Below are 13,416 nucleotides of genomic sequence, written 5' to 3'. Positions count from 1 at the left end.
GACTTCCCTATTCACCAAAGTACCTACTACACAATCCATCGATCTCTTGCGCAGAAAAATTGACGATTCACTTGATCTTCCCATTCCAGCCAGCGATTTCATCGAACTTGTTGAACTATGTGTTGGCTTTACGTGTTTCTCTTTCGAAAATCACCTCTTTCAGCAGACTTTTGGACTACCCATGGGTTCGCCACTCAGTGCAGTCCTGGCGAACCTATACATGGAACATCTAGAAGCCGAACGTTTCTCTACCATTATTCCTTCGTCTGTCACCTGGCTCCGTTATGTTGACGACATTCTCCTCATAACTCCTAAACGCTTCAACGTTCAAGCTCTCCAAGACAAGCTCAACCAGGTCGAGCCTTCAATCCAGTTCACACTTGAAGAAGAAGTCGACAACACTCTTCCTTTCCTTGATGTCCTGCTCTGCAAAGCTGACCACGAACTTCGTTTTAAAGTCTATCGAAAACCCACCAACCAAAACGATCTTCTCCACTTCTACTCTCACCACGACACCAAAACCAAACGTGGTGTAATTATAGGCTTCTTCCTGCGTGCACTCAGAATCTGCAGCAACGAGTTCCTTGAGGAAGAATGCACTATAATTGAACAAATATTTTCTAAACTCCTCTATCCTCGTCACTTCATCAGAGACTGCAGACGGCGAGCATTAAACATCTTCAACACACCCAGAGAAGACACTGCCGAGAAGAGATACATAGTCCTTCCCACCAACTCCATTGCCAAACATGTTTCCGACATTTTTGCCAAAACATCATTCCAAGTATCTACCTCCACAACCACGACCATCAAGGACATCACCAGTAGTAGGCAGGACAAGCCTCCATCCTCTGCAGGGGTATACATAATCCCTTGTAATGACTGCAACAAGATATAGGTGGGCGAAACATCAAGGGACCTCCAAACACGTATTTCAGAACACCAATACGCAAGCAGGTCTGACGACACAAGGAATGCCTGCGTACAACACCGTAATTCACACAACCACTTGATAAACTACAGAAACTCAAGACTTATCGCCACAGAAGACAACACTCAATACCGAAGAATCCTGGAATCATCACTCATTTCTATATCCGACAACTTCAACCAGAATAGTGGCTTCTATAACATAGCTGAACCACTTGCCAAGAAACTTCATCGCTATCCCACATAAGAACACTGTAGAAGGTCTGCTCACAAACTTATCCAATCTCCTTTCCAAGCTACCCAAGTTTTTAGACTCTATAACCCCACTCGGTACATCATCAGATGCAGCATTCTTCACCTGACCTCAGCCGGACTATAAATACTCGCGTTCCTTCTACCCCAGGTAGTTCTGTTTGTGACTTGAAAAAGCCCACTGTGTGGGCGAAACGTAGTCAATAAAGGATCACATTATACTGCATTTGTGTTTATATTGCCATTGTGTCGGTATTTTATACCATTTATTTCCAACCTATACTCGGTTTAATAGACTGAAGTTTGTTGCCGAGCATAGTAGACCAACGTTGTTGCCAACGGGTGTGAAGGTGGGAAGATATTGCAGCAAAATAGTCCGTAAATGGAATACCTCTATAAGAAACTGGTAGGTCATGTACTGCTGACCGCGCAGCAGTGTCTGCCTGTTCATTGCCCTGTACGTCAACATGACCAGGGACCCAACAAAAAACAATATCTTTATGCTTGGTAAAGATGCGGCGTAGCCAAAGTTGGATACGGAGGACTAAGGGGTGAGGTGTATCAAATTTTTGTATAGCCTGTAAAGCACTAAGGGAGTCTGAGACAACCACAAATGATGACACAGGCATAGATGCAATACGGATAAGTGCTGTAAGGATGGCATATAATTCAGCAGTAAAAATACTAGCCGAAGATAGTAAATGCCCTTGTACGACGCTGTCCGGAAACACTGCTGCGAATCCTACGCCGTCAGAAGACTTAGATTATTATTATAATCAAAAAGAAGCGCTAAGCCACAAGGGCTATACAGCGCTGCAGGGTAGGGAAGGAAGCAAGGGAATTGGATGGCAGGAGGGAGGGGGGATGATCAGCAGGTTACAGAAAACAGCGGGGCAGGGGATAGTACGGGGGTAGAGGGTAGCAAGAGATACAAGTAGAAAGGGCTGAAAGTATCAGAATTTGTGAAGTCAGTCAGTCGTTGTCAAAAAGTCAATAAGAGAGTCCGGATGAAAGGTGGGTCCATCAGCGAGAAGGGAAGGTAAAGAGAGCAGCGGGGCGAAGACGACGACAGAGGTAAATTCTGCGTGCTCGTTGATAAAGTGGGCAGTCCAACAGAATGTGGCTGACTGATAATGGAGCTTGGCAATTCTCACAGAGAGGAGCAAGACGCCTCTCCATGAGATATCCATGAGTAAGACGAGTATGGCCAATGCGAAGACGGGAGAGAGTAGTCTCCCAACCTCGACACTGGTGATAAGAAGACGGCCAGTAACCTATACTCGGTTTAATAGACTGAAGTTTGTTGCCGAGCATAGTAGACCAACGTTGTTGCCAACGGGTGTGAAGGTGGGAAGATATTACAGCAAAATAGTCCGTACATGGAATACCTCTATAAGAAACTGGTAGGTCATGTACTGCTGACCGCGCAGCAGTGTCTGCCTGTTCATTGCCCTGTACGTCAACATGACCAGGGACCCAACAAAAAACTATCTTTATGCTTAGTAAAGATGCGGCGTAGCCAAAGTTGGATACGGAGGACTAAGGGGTGAGGTGTATCAAATTTTTGTATAGCCTGTAAAGCACTAAGGGAGTCTGAGACAACCACAAATGATGACACAGGCATAGATGCAATACGGATAAGTGCTGTAAGGATGGCATATAATTCAGCAGTAAAAATACTAGCTGAAGATAGTAAATGCCCTTGTACGACGCTGTCCGGAAACACTGCTGCGAATCCTACGCCGTCAGAAGACTTAGAGCCATCTGTGTACACAGCAATGGCATGAGAATGAGAGTGAAAGTGGTCAAGAAAAAGAGCGGGAAGCGACCGTAGACAGTTGGGCTTTCGAGCAAGGGAGGGAGAAAGAACAGACTCGAACAGCTGGAACTTCCCAGGGGGGTAGGGAAAAGTGAGATGCTACATGTACATAGAAAGGTGGTAGTTGAAGAGAAGACAAGAGCGAATGAAGGCGAAGAGAGAAGGGACGGAGTAAGCAGGGGCGGCGAACAAATAAAGAATGTCTACTAATATCAGTGACCATTCTATAAATGGAAGGATTGCGGAGATCATGAGAGCGTACATAGTAGCGCAGGCAATGGGCATCACGGCGATCGGATAAGGATGGAACGTTCGCTTCTGCATAGAGGCTTTCGACAGGGGAAGAGCGAAAAGCACCAAGGCATAAACGTAATCCTTGGTGATGAATGGGGTTAAGGCTAGAGAGAGTAGCAGGAGATGCCGCTGAATAGATCTGGTCACCATAATCAAGTTTCGATAAAATAAGGGTGGAATGTAGGTGAAGGAGGGTTCGACGATCAGCTCCCCACGAAAGATGAGCAAGGGTTTTAAGAAGGTTCAGCCGGCTGTGACAAGTTGCCTTCAGAGAGGTAATGTGAGGTTTCCAGGATAACCTACGATCAAAGAGGAGGCCCAGAAACTTGACTATCACGTTCAGGGATACGTGAGCCATAGAGGTACAAAGGATGATCAGAGATGACAGAGCGTCTAGTGAAAGTGATTTGGTGGGTTTTAGTGCTGGAAAATTTAAACCCATGTGTGGTGGCCCAATTGGAAACACGGTCGACTGCATGCTGGAGAGAAACTGTAAGGAGGTGACAGTCAGCGCCTGCACAGGCAATAGCGAAGTCATCAACATAGAGTGATGACCAAATATTTGATGGAAGACTAGAGGCCAAATCATTAATAGCAAGGAGAAAAAGTGTTGTGCTCAGAACACATCCCTGGGGGACACCTTCAGCTTGGACAAAGTCCGGGGAGAGCACATTATTAACCCGAACACGGAAATGCCTGTCAGTTAAAAAGTTCTTAAGGAAGGATGGTAGATTGCCTCGAAGGCCTAAGGAGTGGGCTTGGGCTAAAATATTATACCTCCAAGTTGTGTCATATGCCTTCTCAAGGTCAAAAAATATGGCAATAACTGAGTGGTTATTCGCAAAGGCATTACGAACATATGTATCCAAGCGTAGTAAGGGGTCTATGGTAGAACGTCCCTTACGAAAGCCATATTGACGAGTGGAGAGACTGTTGTGTCTCTAAATACCACACTAAACGTCTATTTACTAGGCGTTCCATTACTTTGCAAACTGCACTGGTAAGAGCAATGGGACGATAGTGGGAGGTTTCATGTCCCGTAGTGCCTGGTTTGCGGAAAGGGATAACAATGGCGGATTTCCACAGCTGTGGAAGAACTCCTTGTGACCAAATAAGATTGTAAAGGCGTAATAGGACTGCAAGGGCTGACTGATGTAAATGTTGTAGCATACGAATATGAATGTCGTCGGGCCCAGCTGCCGATAATCGACAAGCTGAGAGTGTTGCCTCCAGTTCTTGAAGTGTAAAAGGCACATTATACTGTTCTTCTCTGAGAGAAGAAAAGTCCAAGGGTGCTGACTCTCTGGCAGACTTTGAGGAAAGAAATGAGGGGCATAGATGGAGTCCCTGAGAAATACGGACCAGATGATTGCCAATTTCATTGGCAACATCTAGTGGGTTTGCTATATCAACACCGGCAACCCGCAGAACAGGAGCCGGGTCAGGAGAATATTTACCACTCAGTTTTCGTACTTTTTTCCAGACTGCACTCAGAGGAAGCAGAGGTGATGGTGGAGACAATCTCGCCAGCAAGTGCGTTTAGCGTCACGGATGACACAGCGAGCGATCGCACGCTTCTGTTTAAAATCAAGGAGTCGCTCTGTGGTTCTATTGTACCGGTACCTGCCCCATGCAGCGCGTTTCAAACGTACTGCACGAGCACAAGCAGGAGACCACCAAGGCACGCATTTCTGAGAATGCCTGCCCGAAGTTTGGGGTATAGAATGAGAAGCTGCGGTGAAAACGGAGGACGAGAAGAGGTGTAAAAGCTCATCGATGGAGGACGAAGAAGGAACCTCTAAAAACAGTTAGGTGTGAGTAAAGGTTCCAATTTGCCTGATTAAATTGCCAGCGTGGGGTGCGAAGAGGTGGCGAATATGAAGGGGAAGTAAGAATGATTGGGAAATGATCACTGTCATGTAAGTCCGGGAGAACAGACCAAGTGAAGTCTAATGCGGCGGAGGAAGAGCAAACTGAGAGATCGATGCAAGAGAGAGTATGAGTCCGAGGATCAAAATGGGTGTGAGTACCTGTATTTAAAACATGGAGGGGGTGGGTGGCAAGAAAAGCCTCTAACTGAATTCCACGGGAATCACAGTGAGATCCCCCCCAGAGGAAATGGTGGGCATTAAAATCACCAAGTAACAGAATCGGTGGCGGTAATGACGAAACAAGGAAGGCAAAATCCGGAATAGATAATGCCCGAGAAGGAGAGAGATATAAAGAACAGAGCGTATACCACCTATGTAAGTGGATACGGGCTGCTGTGTAATGCAGTGAAGTATGAACAAATAGCTGATGGTACGGAATATCAGTGCGGAGAAGAAGGGCACTTTCATTAAAGGTCCCATCAGGAAAAGGAGCTGAAGAATACAATAAATTATAGCCTGAGATGTGAGAAATAACAGCAGAGTGTAATTTTGGTTCCTGTAAGCAAACACCAACAGGGGCAAACTGGGAGAGTAACATCTGAAGCTCACCCCGATTACCCCTGAGGCCGCGTATATTCCACTGTAAATAGGCCATGATTGGCAATGATAAAGATACTTGAAATCCGCAGGTAAGGGTTCCTACGGACTAGAAGGGTTAGAAAAGTCCACATGCGGAGGCAGTGGAAAATGTTCAAGCAGCGAAGGAACGGTGCGCTGTGAAGAAAGGAGTTGCGCAGATGGAGGAGAGGAGAGAGAAGGAACAGAGGGTGGATCAGTGTCCATTGATGGTTTGGTCTCTGCAATATATTCAGATTGCTTCAAGTGTTTCGGAATTCAGAGACGTCGTATGGGAGACAATATTGGAAATGGTAGGGGGAGGATGAGTAAAGATTGGAACTGTATTGGACTGTACCAAGGTAGGGGGGGGGGCGAAAGGGTGGAGGGAACTGGAGAAGCGTGGAAGGGGACAGAAGAGGCAGAAACCTGGGAGGTGGCAGAAGAGGAAGAAACCTGGGAGGGAACAGGGGAGGAAGGTACAGTACGAGGAGGGTGAACCTCTACACTTGTAACAGAGCCAGTGAGGGAAAGAACCAGGGACAGAGACAGGAAGGGTAAAATGAGGAGGTGGAAGATGGGTAGGAGGTGTTAACGGACCTTTTTTTGACTTTTGAGAAGTAGAGGGACGATTGGGAGGAGGTGTCATACGAGATCTCGTCGTTACTGAGGCTTGTGAGGGAGAACACGAAGAAGCGAGATCAGACCGAGGCGTTGAAGTAGGGACGTCTGAGCTGAGGACAGCAAAAGGATTAGATACAGGAGTGACTATGGGAGAGGTAACCACAGAGGTGGGTGTAGAAGATGGGATACCAGAAGTGGGGGGACGTTTTGAAACACGGGAATAAGAAACACGGAGTCTCCCTTGGAGGCGGAGATGAGAAACTGCCATAGCATAAGGGAGACCTTCTGTCTCTGAGGTAACGGATTTCCCGCTTGTTTAAATAGACTTGACAACAGCGAGAGTACGAAGGGTGAGCCTCATGACAGTTAAGGCAAGAGGGAGATCGATTGCAAGACGCATGAGAATGGTCATCGGCACCACAGACTGGGCATTCGGCGATAGATCTGCAATATTTCGCTGGATGGCCAAATCTCCAGCAATTTCTACACTGTTGCGGTGTAGGGATCACATTTCGGACTTGTAACCGATGTCCTGCTATATAAACTGAGGATGGGAGTTCTCGGCTGTCAAAAGTTAAATGAGCCACATTGCTAGGGTATCGTCTCCGCCCGCGGGCAGGAAGAACGTAAGTGTCTACCTTGAGGATTGGGAGATCTTGGAGTTCCAGCTGTTCAAGAATGTCAGTGCCACATGTCTGGAAATTTTGTTGAACTATGGTATGGGGCAGAATGACGGTACCACTACAAGAATTGAGGGAATGATGTTTTTCAAGAGTGACAGGAACAGTATCGATATGGGAAAGACAAGAGAGCTCATGAGCCTGGGTAGCATTCTGTACGGTGATGATGCGCGTACCGCTCTTAAGAGCATGAAAAGAAATATCTTTACCAACATGGCGTAGGAGTGCCTTGCCAATACTGTGGTCAGAAAGATAGGCAGTAGAGGAAGTCGGTCGTAAAGTGAAGAATTTAGTCCATTGTTCAGTCAAACTGAGCGTGGAAAGGTAGTGAAGGACATGTCGATCGTTTCTGAGAAGAACGAGAAGGTGGATAAGTATCATCAGCAGGTAATTGTCATTGGCGTTTAGGCGTGGGACCAGAGTTGGTCTGACGTGGAACGGGTCGGCGATTTGAAAATTGCCGCACCGTAGAGGGAGAGGCCGGAAGCCTAGTCAGAGGAGAGCGAAGGTCCGATAAATCGAAGGAGTCAGTCGAGGCCTCAGTACCTGAAGCGGGTGAGGAAACAGCACTGGCAAGAGGTACAGAGGCATGAGGAGTGTCTGAAGAGTGGTCCAAAGACGAGGCGGGGTCAGAACGGGGTGCGGTATCAAGAAGGGGCCCGGGGGTAGGAGGTTCATGGACTAGGGCTGCCATGGTTAGGTTACTTTCTTTTTGTTTTTAAGAAAAAAAAATAAAAAATAAAAAAAAAAGAATAAAAAGGGGGACCGGGGAGGGATAGTTCCTAGGAGGAATGAAAGGGCCAGAAATCTCCCTCCGCGCCCAAGAGGACCTCAGCACCGCAAGTAGCGCAGATGCAGCATGGAACCCGTGCCATACCCTACCCATCATGCTAGTAAACTAACAATCCGGGATAGCAACCTCACATCTGCCGAGCTACCTCGGTGGACAAGAGAGAGGGCGGCCGGATATCTGCCACAAAGCATACCTCCTTCGGCCACCACCCCCAGAATCCGAAAGGTGGCTTCCAGAGATACACCTGTCACCTGAATGACACCCAAAGCTACTCCGGGATACCGGAGAGGGATCGGGACATCCCCAGGCGATCCAGATTCCACGGCAAACTACGCCACCGCCAAGAACCTCAACGGAATGGGATGGACCCCGGTATCCTTTCCCCTACCTAGGAACTAGCGCACCTGTGGGAGAAATCCCAAAGGCCGAAAAGAGGAAGGGCAAAAGGGAGGGGTGGGGAGGAATATGCAAACATTCCATCAGCTATTCGCTCAGTTTCACATGTAGGTCTACCTGCTACTGATGCACAAACTTCTGTATCCTATAATTAAAGTGGTGAGGAGGAAGAGAAGGATGACAGTGCTGGATTACAGAGTACCGAAACTTTGAAGCACACGCTTCTAGGTCACATCTTAACAAAAGGGAAACTCCATGACCTTGTCAGGGATCTGCAACTTCTCAAAAATAAGATAGAGCTGCTGGGCAAATGAGGGCACAAGAATGCTGGCAGACTATTGCTGGAGAGTGGCAAGGGATCTTCAGCCCACTATAAGCGTCAAGCAAAAAAAGAAGAGTAGGTACGGATTAGAGTTGAAAACATACGGACACATTGTACGTTATAATAAAATAGATATTACATGTCTCGTATCTTTAAACCTATAGCCAATAAGCATTTTTCAATGAGATACTTGGATTCAGGACAAGAAAATACATAAGAATTAACTAATCTCATTTAAGAAGCATACAACTTTTCAAAAATTGTTGACCAGTGAATCAGTAACATAAACCGCAGATATCGTGAACCGGGCCATGGGGGGGGGGTTGACCGTTGGAACACCCTCCAGGCATAACCATGACAGTGCACCTACAATGTGTTTTATTATTATTATAATCAAAAAGAAGCGCTAAGCCACAAGGGCTACAATGTGTTTTAAGTTACAAGTCTACACCAATTTTTCTTCTATCCATCACCGCGGATTTAGGGAATTTACTGAACTACCCTTCACGGACGGAATATTGAAGAGTTCTTGCTCTACTTGAGCTACTCTCCTTATTAAACCTTATTGCCTTCCATTCCCCAGGCACTGCAACCTTTACGTTTTGACCACATTCTCCATAAAGTTTTAAACACCCTAAGGCGAGTGCCAGGGTGAGGAAAGCTGAAACATTAAACCGCCAAAAACTTCAAAAACTAGTAACAATAATTTCCAACAAAAAAAAAAACAGCATCAGTGAATAGGAACCTTGCGCCTACTGACGTTCTCTTACCAATAAATTAACCTTGGATCAAATTTTTATTTATATAAATGTTTCTCGGTGTATCAACCTAGCGTAATTTGCGGACGTTGAGGTCATTCTTGGACCTCTCATCCTATTAGCTAGCATGTAAACTCCTGTAGTGCACGCAAAATCAAATTAGCCAGAAACTCTTCAGGTTCACAATGCCATCGTCGCGTGCCATATTCATCTCTTGCGGATACTTTCATAGAATTAACCCTAAAACAAAGAATCTAGGCCTTAGAAAAGTTGTCTACACGAAATAATCCTTGCCTTCACCTCTTATACACTATGATGAAGACGGTGTACAGTGTGGGAGAGGCCACCTTGTTACGTTTTGTACCTACTTGTGCACGGCATATAGTGACAAGTTCTATTCTCAGCCGCGATAACACGAGTAGTCACTAGCAAGGCAGAGGTGGAAGAGCGAGTCCGCGGCACACCGCGTAGTGGAGAACCACCTGAACAAAAGTGTCACTAAAATTTTGGTAAACATTTGAAATGCCTAATTTTAATGTTTAATTGTAGCTCATTCATTTGGTCATCCAAAGCTAGTAATGAGGGATTTCAACACTTCCGAGGAAATGTAAATTTAACCCTCTACACCCCCCAGGTGGTGATCGCCTGAAGAATGATCATTGTGTGGCTGCCTTGTTTCCGTCGGGTGTCGCTGGAGGGATGGGCCCAGAGTTGAAGTGGTTGTGAGTAGTGGCAGGAGAAATGGAGTCTAGGAAGGGCGCCATGTAGCGGCTCATGAGAGTAGAACACACTGAAGCTTCCCTCCGCTCCTCGGACGTGTACAGCTCACACAGCCTGTATCAATGATACACTAGAAAGACATTACTGTCATTAATCTGGTTGTCTCTTGCTATGGATACCTTTTTTTACCACTTGTTAGCGGCACCATGCATCAAATTCATGGGGAAGCACTAAACCCACAAGTAGCATACAATGCTCCAAGAAAACTAAGAGCATTATGCATCTCCCAAGTACTTTAAGTGATGCCCGATTTATTTTCCTTTCTCCAAACTTTCGTTTGTAACTTGATAACTCTTCATCCAATCTGCCTCAACTTTTCGTCGCTGATTAACTATACAGGGTAAGGAAACTCAATTATAGGCATGTGCAGGCGCCCTAGGACAAATGGCCCGTTCCCAAATTTAGTTCCGTGCAATGAAGCCTTTATCTGATTGCTTTCGTGATTATATTTACGAAATTAACTAATCATACTTAAAACAATCAGACTAAGCTCTAAACCCGGTTAATTTTGAAAAGGTGGAAATATTTGTGAAATTTAAATTGCTTAAATCCACAATTCATGCATCTTGCTTGAAAGATCCTGTAAATTTAACCAATTGGGCACAAATTTGCTAATATACTTAAACTGGAATGCTTCAATTTATGCAACTGAGAATACCGCTCCTGGCCTGCTACAGCTTTTAGGGCTGGTGCGTTCCAAAGTGAAGGTTCTCGTTAGAGAGCTGCGAAAGTCCCAACTTTCCAGCTTTAAATTGTGATACTGATTTCTGTTAACTATAAATGCCTTTTGACCGACCTCAAACTGCAGATGAAAGTATTTCATGAAAAATGATACCCGATAACCTTAGTTTCTGCAAATTTACAAATACTAAAAATATTAATGGGATTGTGCGATAACTGGAGAAGGGTTTCAATTATTATTATAATCAAAAAGAAGCGCTAAGCCACAAGGGCTATACAGCGCTGCAGGGTAGGGAAGGAAGCAAGGGAATTGGATGGCAGAAGGGAGGGGGGATGATCAGCAGGTTACAGAAAACAGCGGGGCAGGGGATAGTACGGGGGTAGAGGGTAGCAAGAGATACAAGTAGAAAGGGCTGAAAGTATCAGAATTTGTGAAGTCAGTCAGTCGTTGTCAAAAAGTCAATAAGAGAGTCCGGATGAAAGGTGGGTCCATCAGCGAGAAGGGAAGGTAAAGAGAGAGCAGCGGGGCGAAGACGACGACAGAGGTAAATTCTGCGTGCTCGTTGATAAAGTGGGCAGTCCAACAGAATGTGGCTGACTGATAATGGAGCTTGGCAATTCTCACAGAGAGGAGCAAGACGCCTCTCCATGAGATATCCATGAGTAAGACGAGTATGGCCAATGCGAAGACGGGAGAGAGTAGTCTCCCAACCTCGACACTGGTGATAAGAAGACGGCCAGTAACCTATACTCGGTTTAATAGACTGAAGTTTGTTGCTGAGCATAGTAGACCAACGTTGTTGCCAACGGGTGTGAAGGTGGGAAGATCTTACAGCAAAATAGTCCGTACATGGAATACCTCTGTAAGAAACTGGTAGGTCATGTACTGCTGACCGCGCAGCAGTGTCTGCCTGTTCATTGCCCTGTACGTCAACATGACCAGGGACCCAACAAAAAACAATATCTTTATGCTTAGTAAAGATGCGGCGTAGCCAAAGTTGGATACGGAGGACTAAGGGGTGAGGTGTATCAAATTTTTGTATAGCCTGTAAAGCACTAAGGGAGTCTGAGACAACCACAAATGATGACACAGGCATAGATGCAATACGGATAAGTGCTGTAAGGATGGCATATAATTCAGCAGTAAAAATACTAGCTGAAGATAGTAAATGCCCTTGTACGACGCTGTCCGGAAACACTGCTGCGAATCCTACGCCGTCAGAAGACTTAGAGCCATCTGTGTACACAGCAATGGCATGAGAATGAGAGTGAAAGTGGTCAAGAAAAAGAGAGCGGGAAGCGACCGTAGACAGTTGGGCTTTCGAGCAAGGGAGGGAGAAAGAACAGACTCGAACAGCTGGGACCTCCCAGGGGGGTAGGGAAAAGTGAGATGCTACATGTACATAGAAAGGTGGTAGTTGAAGAGAAGAAAAGAGCGAATGAAGGCGAAGAGAGAAGGGACGGAGTAAGCAGGGGCGGCGAACAAATAAAGAATGTCTACTAATATCAGTGACCATTCTATAAATGGAAGGATTGCGGAGATCATGAGAGCGTACATAGTAGCGCAGGCAATGGGCATCACGGCGATCGGATAAGGATGGAACGTTCGCTTCTGCATAGAGGCTTTCGACAGGGGAAGAGCGAAAAGCACCAAGGCATAAACGTAATCCTTGGTGATGAATGGGGTTAAGGCTAGAGAGAGTAGCAGGAGATGCCGCTGAATAGATCTGGTCACCATAATCAAGTTTCGATAAAATAAGGGTGGAATGTAGGTGAAGGAGGGTTCGACGATCAGCTCCCCACGAAAGATGAGCAAGGGTTTTAAGAAGGTTCAGCCGGCTGTGACAAGTTGCCTTCAGAGAGGTAATGTGAGGTTTCCAGGATAACCTACGATCAAAGAGGAGGCCCAGAAACTTGACTGTATCACGTTCAGGGATACGTGAGCCATAGAGGTACAAAGGATGATCAGAGATGACAGAGCGTCTAGTGAAAGTGATTTGGTGGGTTTTAGTGCTGGAAAATTTAAACCCATGTGTGGTGGCCCAATTGGAAACACGGTCGACTGCATGCTGGAGAGAAACTGTAAGGAGGTGACAGTCAGCGCCTGCACAGGCAATAGCAAAGTCATCAACATAGAGTGATGACCAAATATTTGATGGAAGACTAGAGGCCAAATCATTAATAGCAAGGAGAAAAAGTGTTGTGCTCAGAACACATCCCTGGGGGACACCTTCAGCTTGGACCAAGTCCGGGGAGAGCACATTATTAACCCGAACACGGAAATGCCTGTCAGTTAAAAAGTTCTTAAGGAAGGATGGTAGATTGCCTCGAAGGCCTAAGGAGTGGGCTTGGGCTAAAATATTATACCTCCAAGTTGTGTCATATGCCTTCTCAAGGTCAAAAAATATGGCAATAACTGAGTGGTTATTCGCAAAGGCATTACGAACATACGTATCCAAGCGCAGTAAGGGGTCTATGGTAGAACGTCCCTTACGAAAGCCATATTGACGAGTGGAGAGACTGTTGTGTGTCTCTAAATACCACACTAAACGTCTATTTACTAGACGTTCCATTACTTTGCAAACTGCACTGGTAAGAGCA

The 13,416-nt window shown here is 45.9% G+C and overlaps 2 protein-coding genes across 2 annotated transcripts in view; one reads left to right on the top strand and one right to left on the bottom strand.

The window, feature by feature from the left end:
* Positions 1-13,416, top strand: part of LOC138854516 (uncharacterized) — a 484,295-nt gene that overhangs the window by 422,880 nt on the left and 47,999 nt on the right. The window lies entirely within an intron of this gene.
* The window catches only part of LOC128699491 (cyclin-O-like), a 36,094-nt gene continuing 31,491 nt past the window's right edge, over positions 8,814-13,416 (bottom strand). The window contains exon 7 of the mRNA XM_070098252.1: positions 8,814-10,188. Within this exon, the coding sequence (XP_069954353.1) occupies positions 10,011-10,188 (178 nt within the window). The 3' untranslated portion in view covers positions 8,814-10,010. The remainder of the gene's footprint in view (positions 10,189-13,416) is intronic.

The sequence above is a fragment of the Cherax quadricarinatus genome, chromosome 61, assembly GCF_038502225.1.
Source record: "Cherax quadricarinatus isolate ZL_2023a chromosome 61, ASM3850222v1, whole genome shotgun sequence".
In the NCBI taxonomy this organism is placed as follows: domain Eukaryota; kingdom Metazoa; phylum Arthropoda; class Malacostraca; order Decapoda; family Parastacidae; genus Cherax; species Cherax quadricarinatus.
The sequence above is the reverse complement of the archived record's forward strand: the minus strand, read 5'-3'. Positions and strand labels throughout refer to the sequence as shown.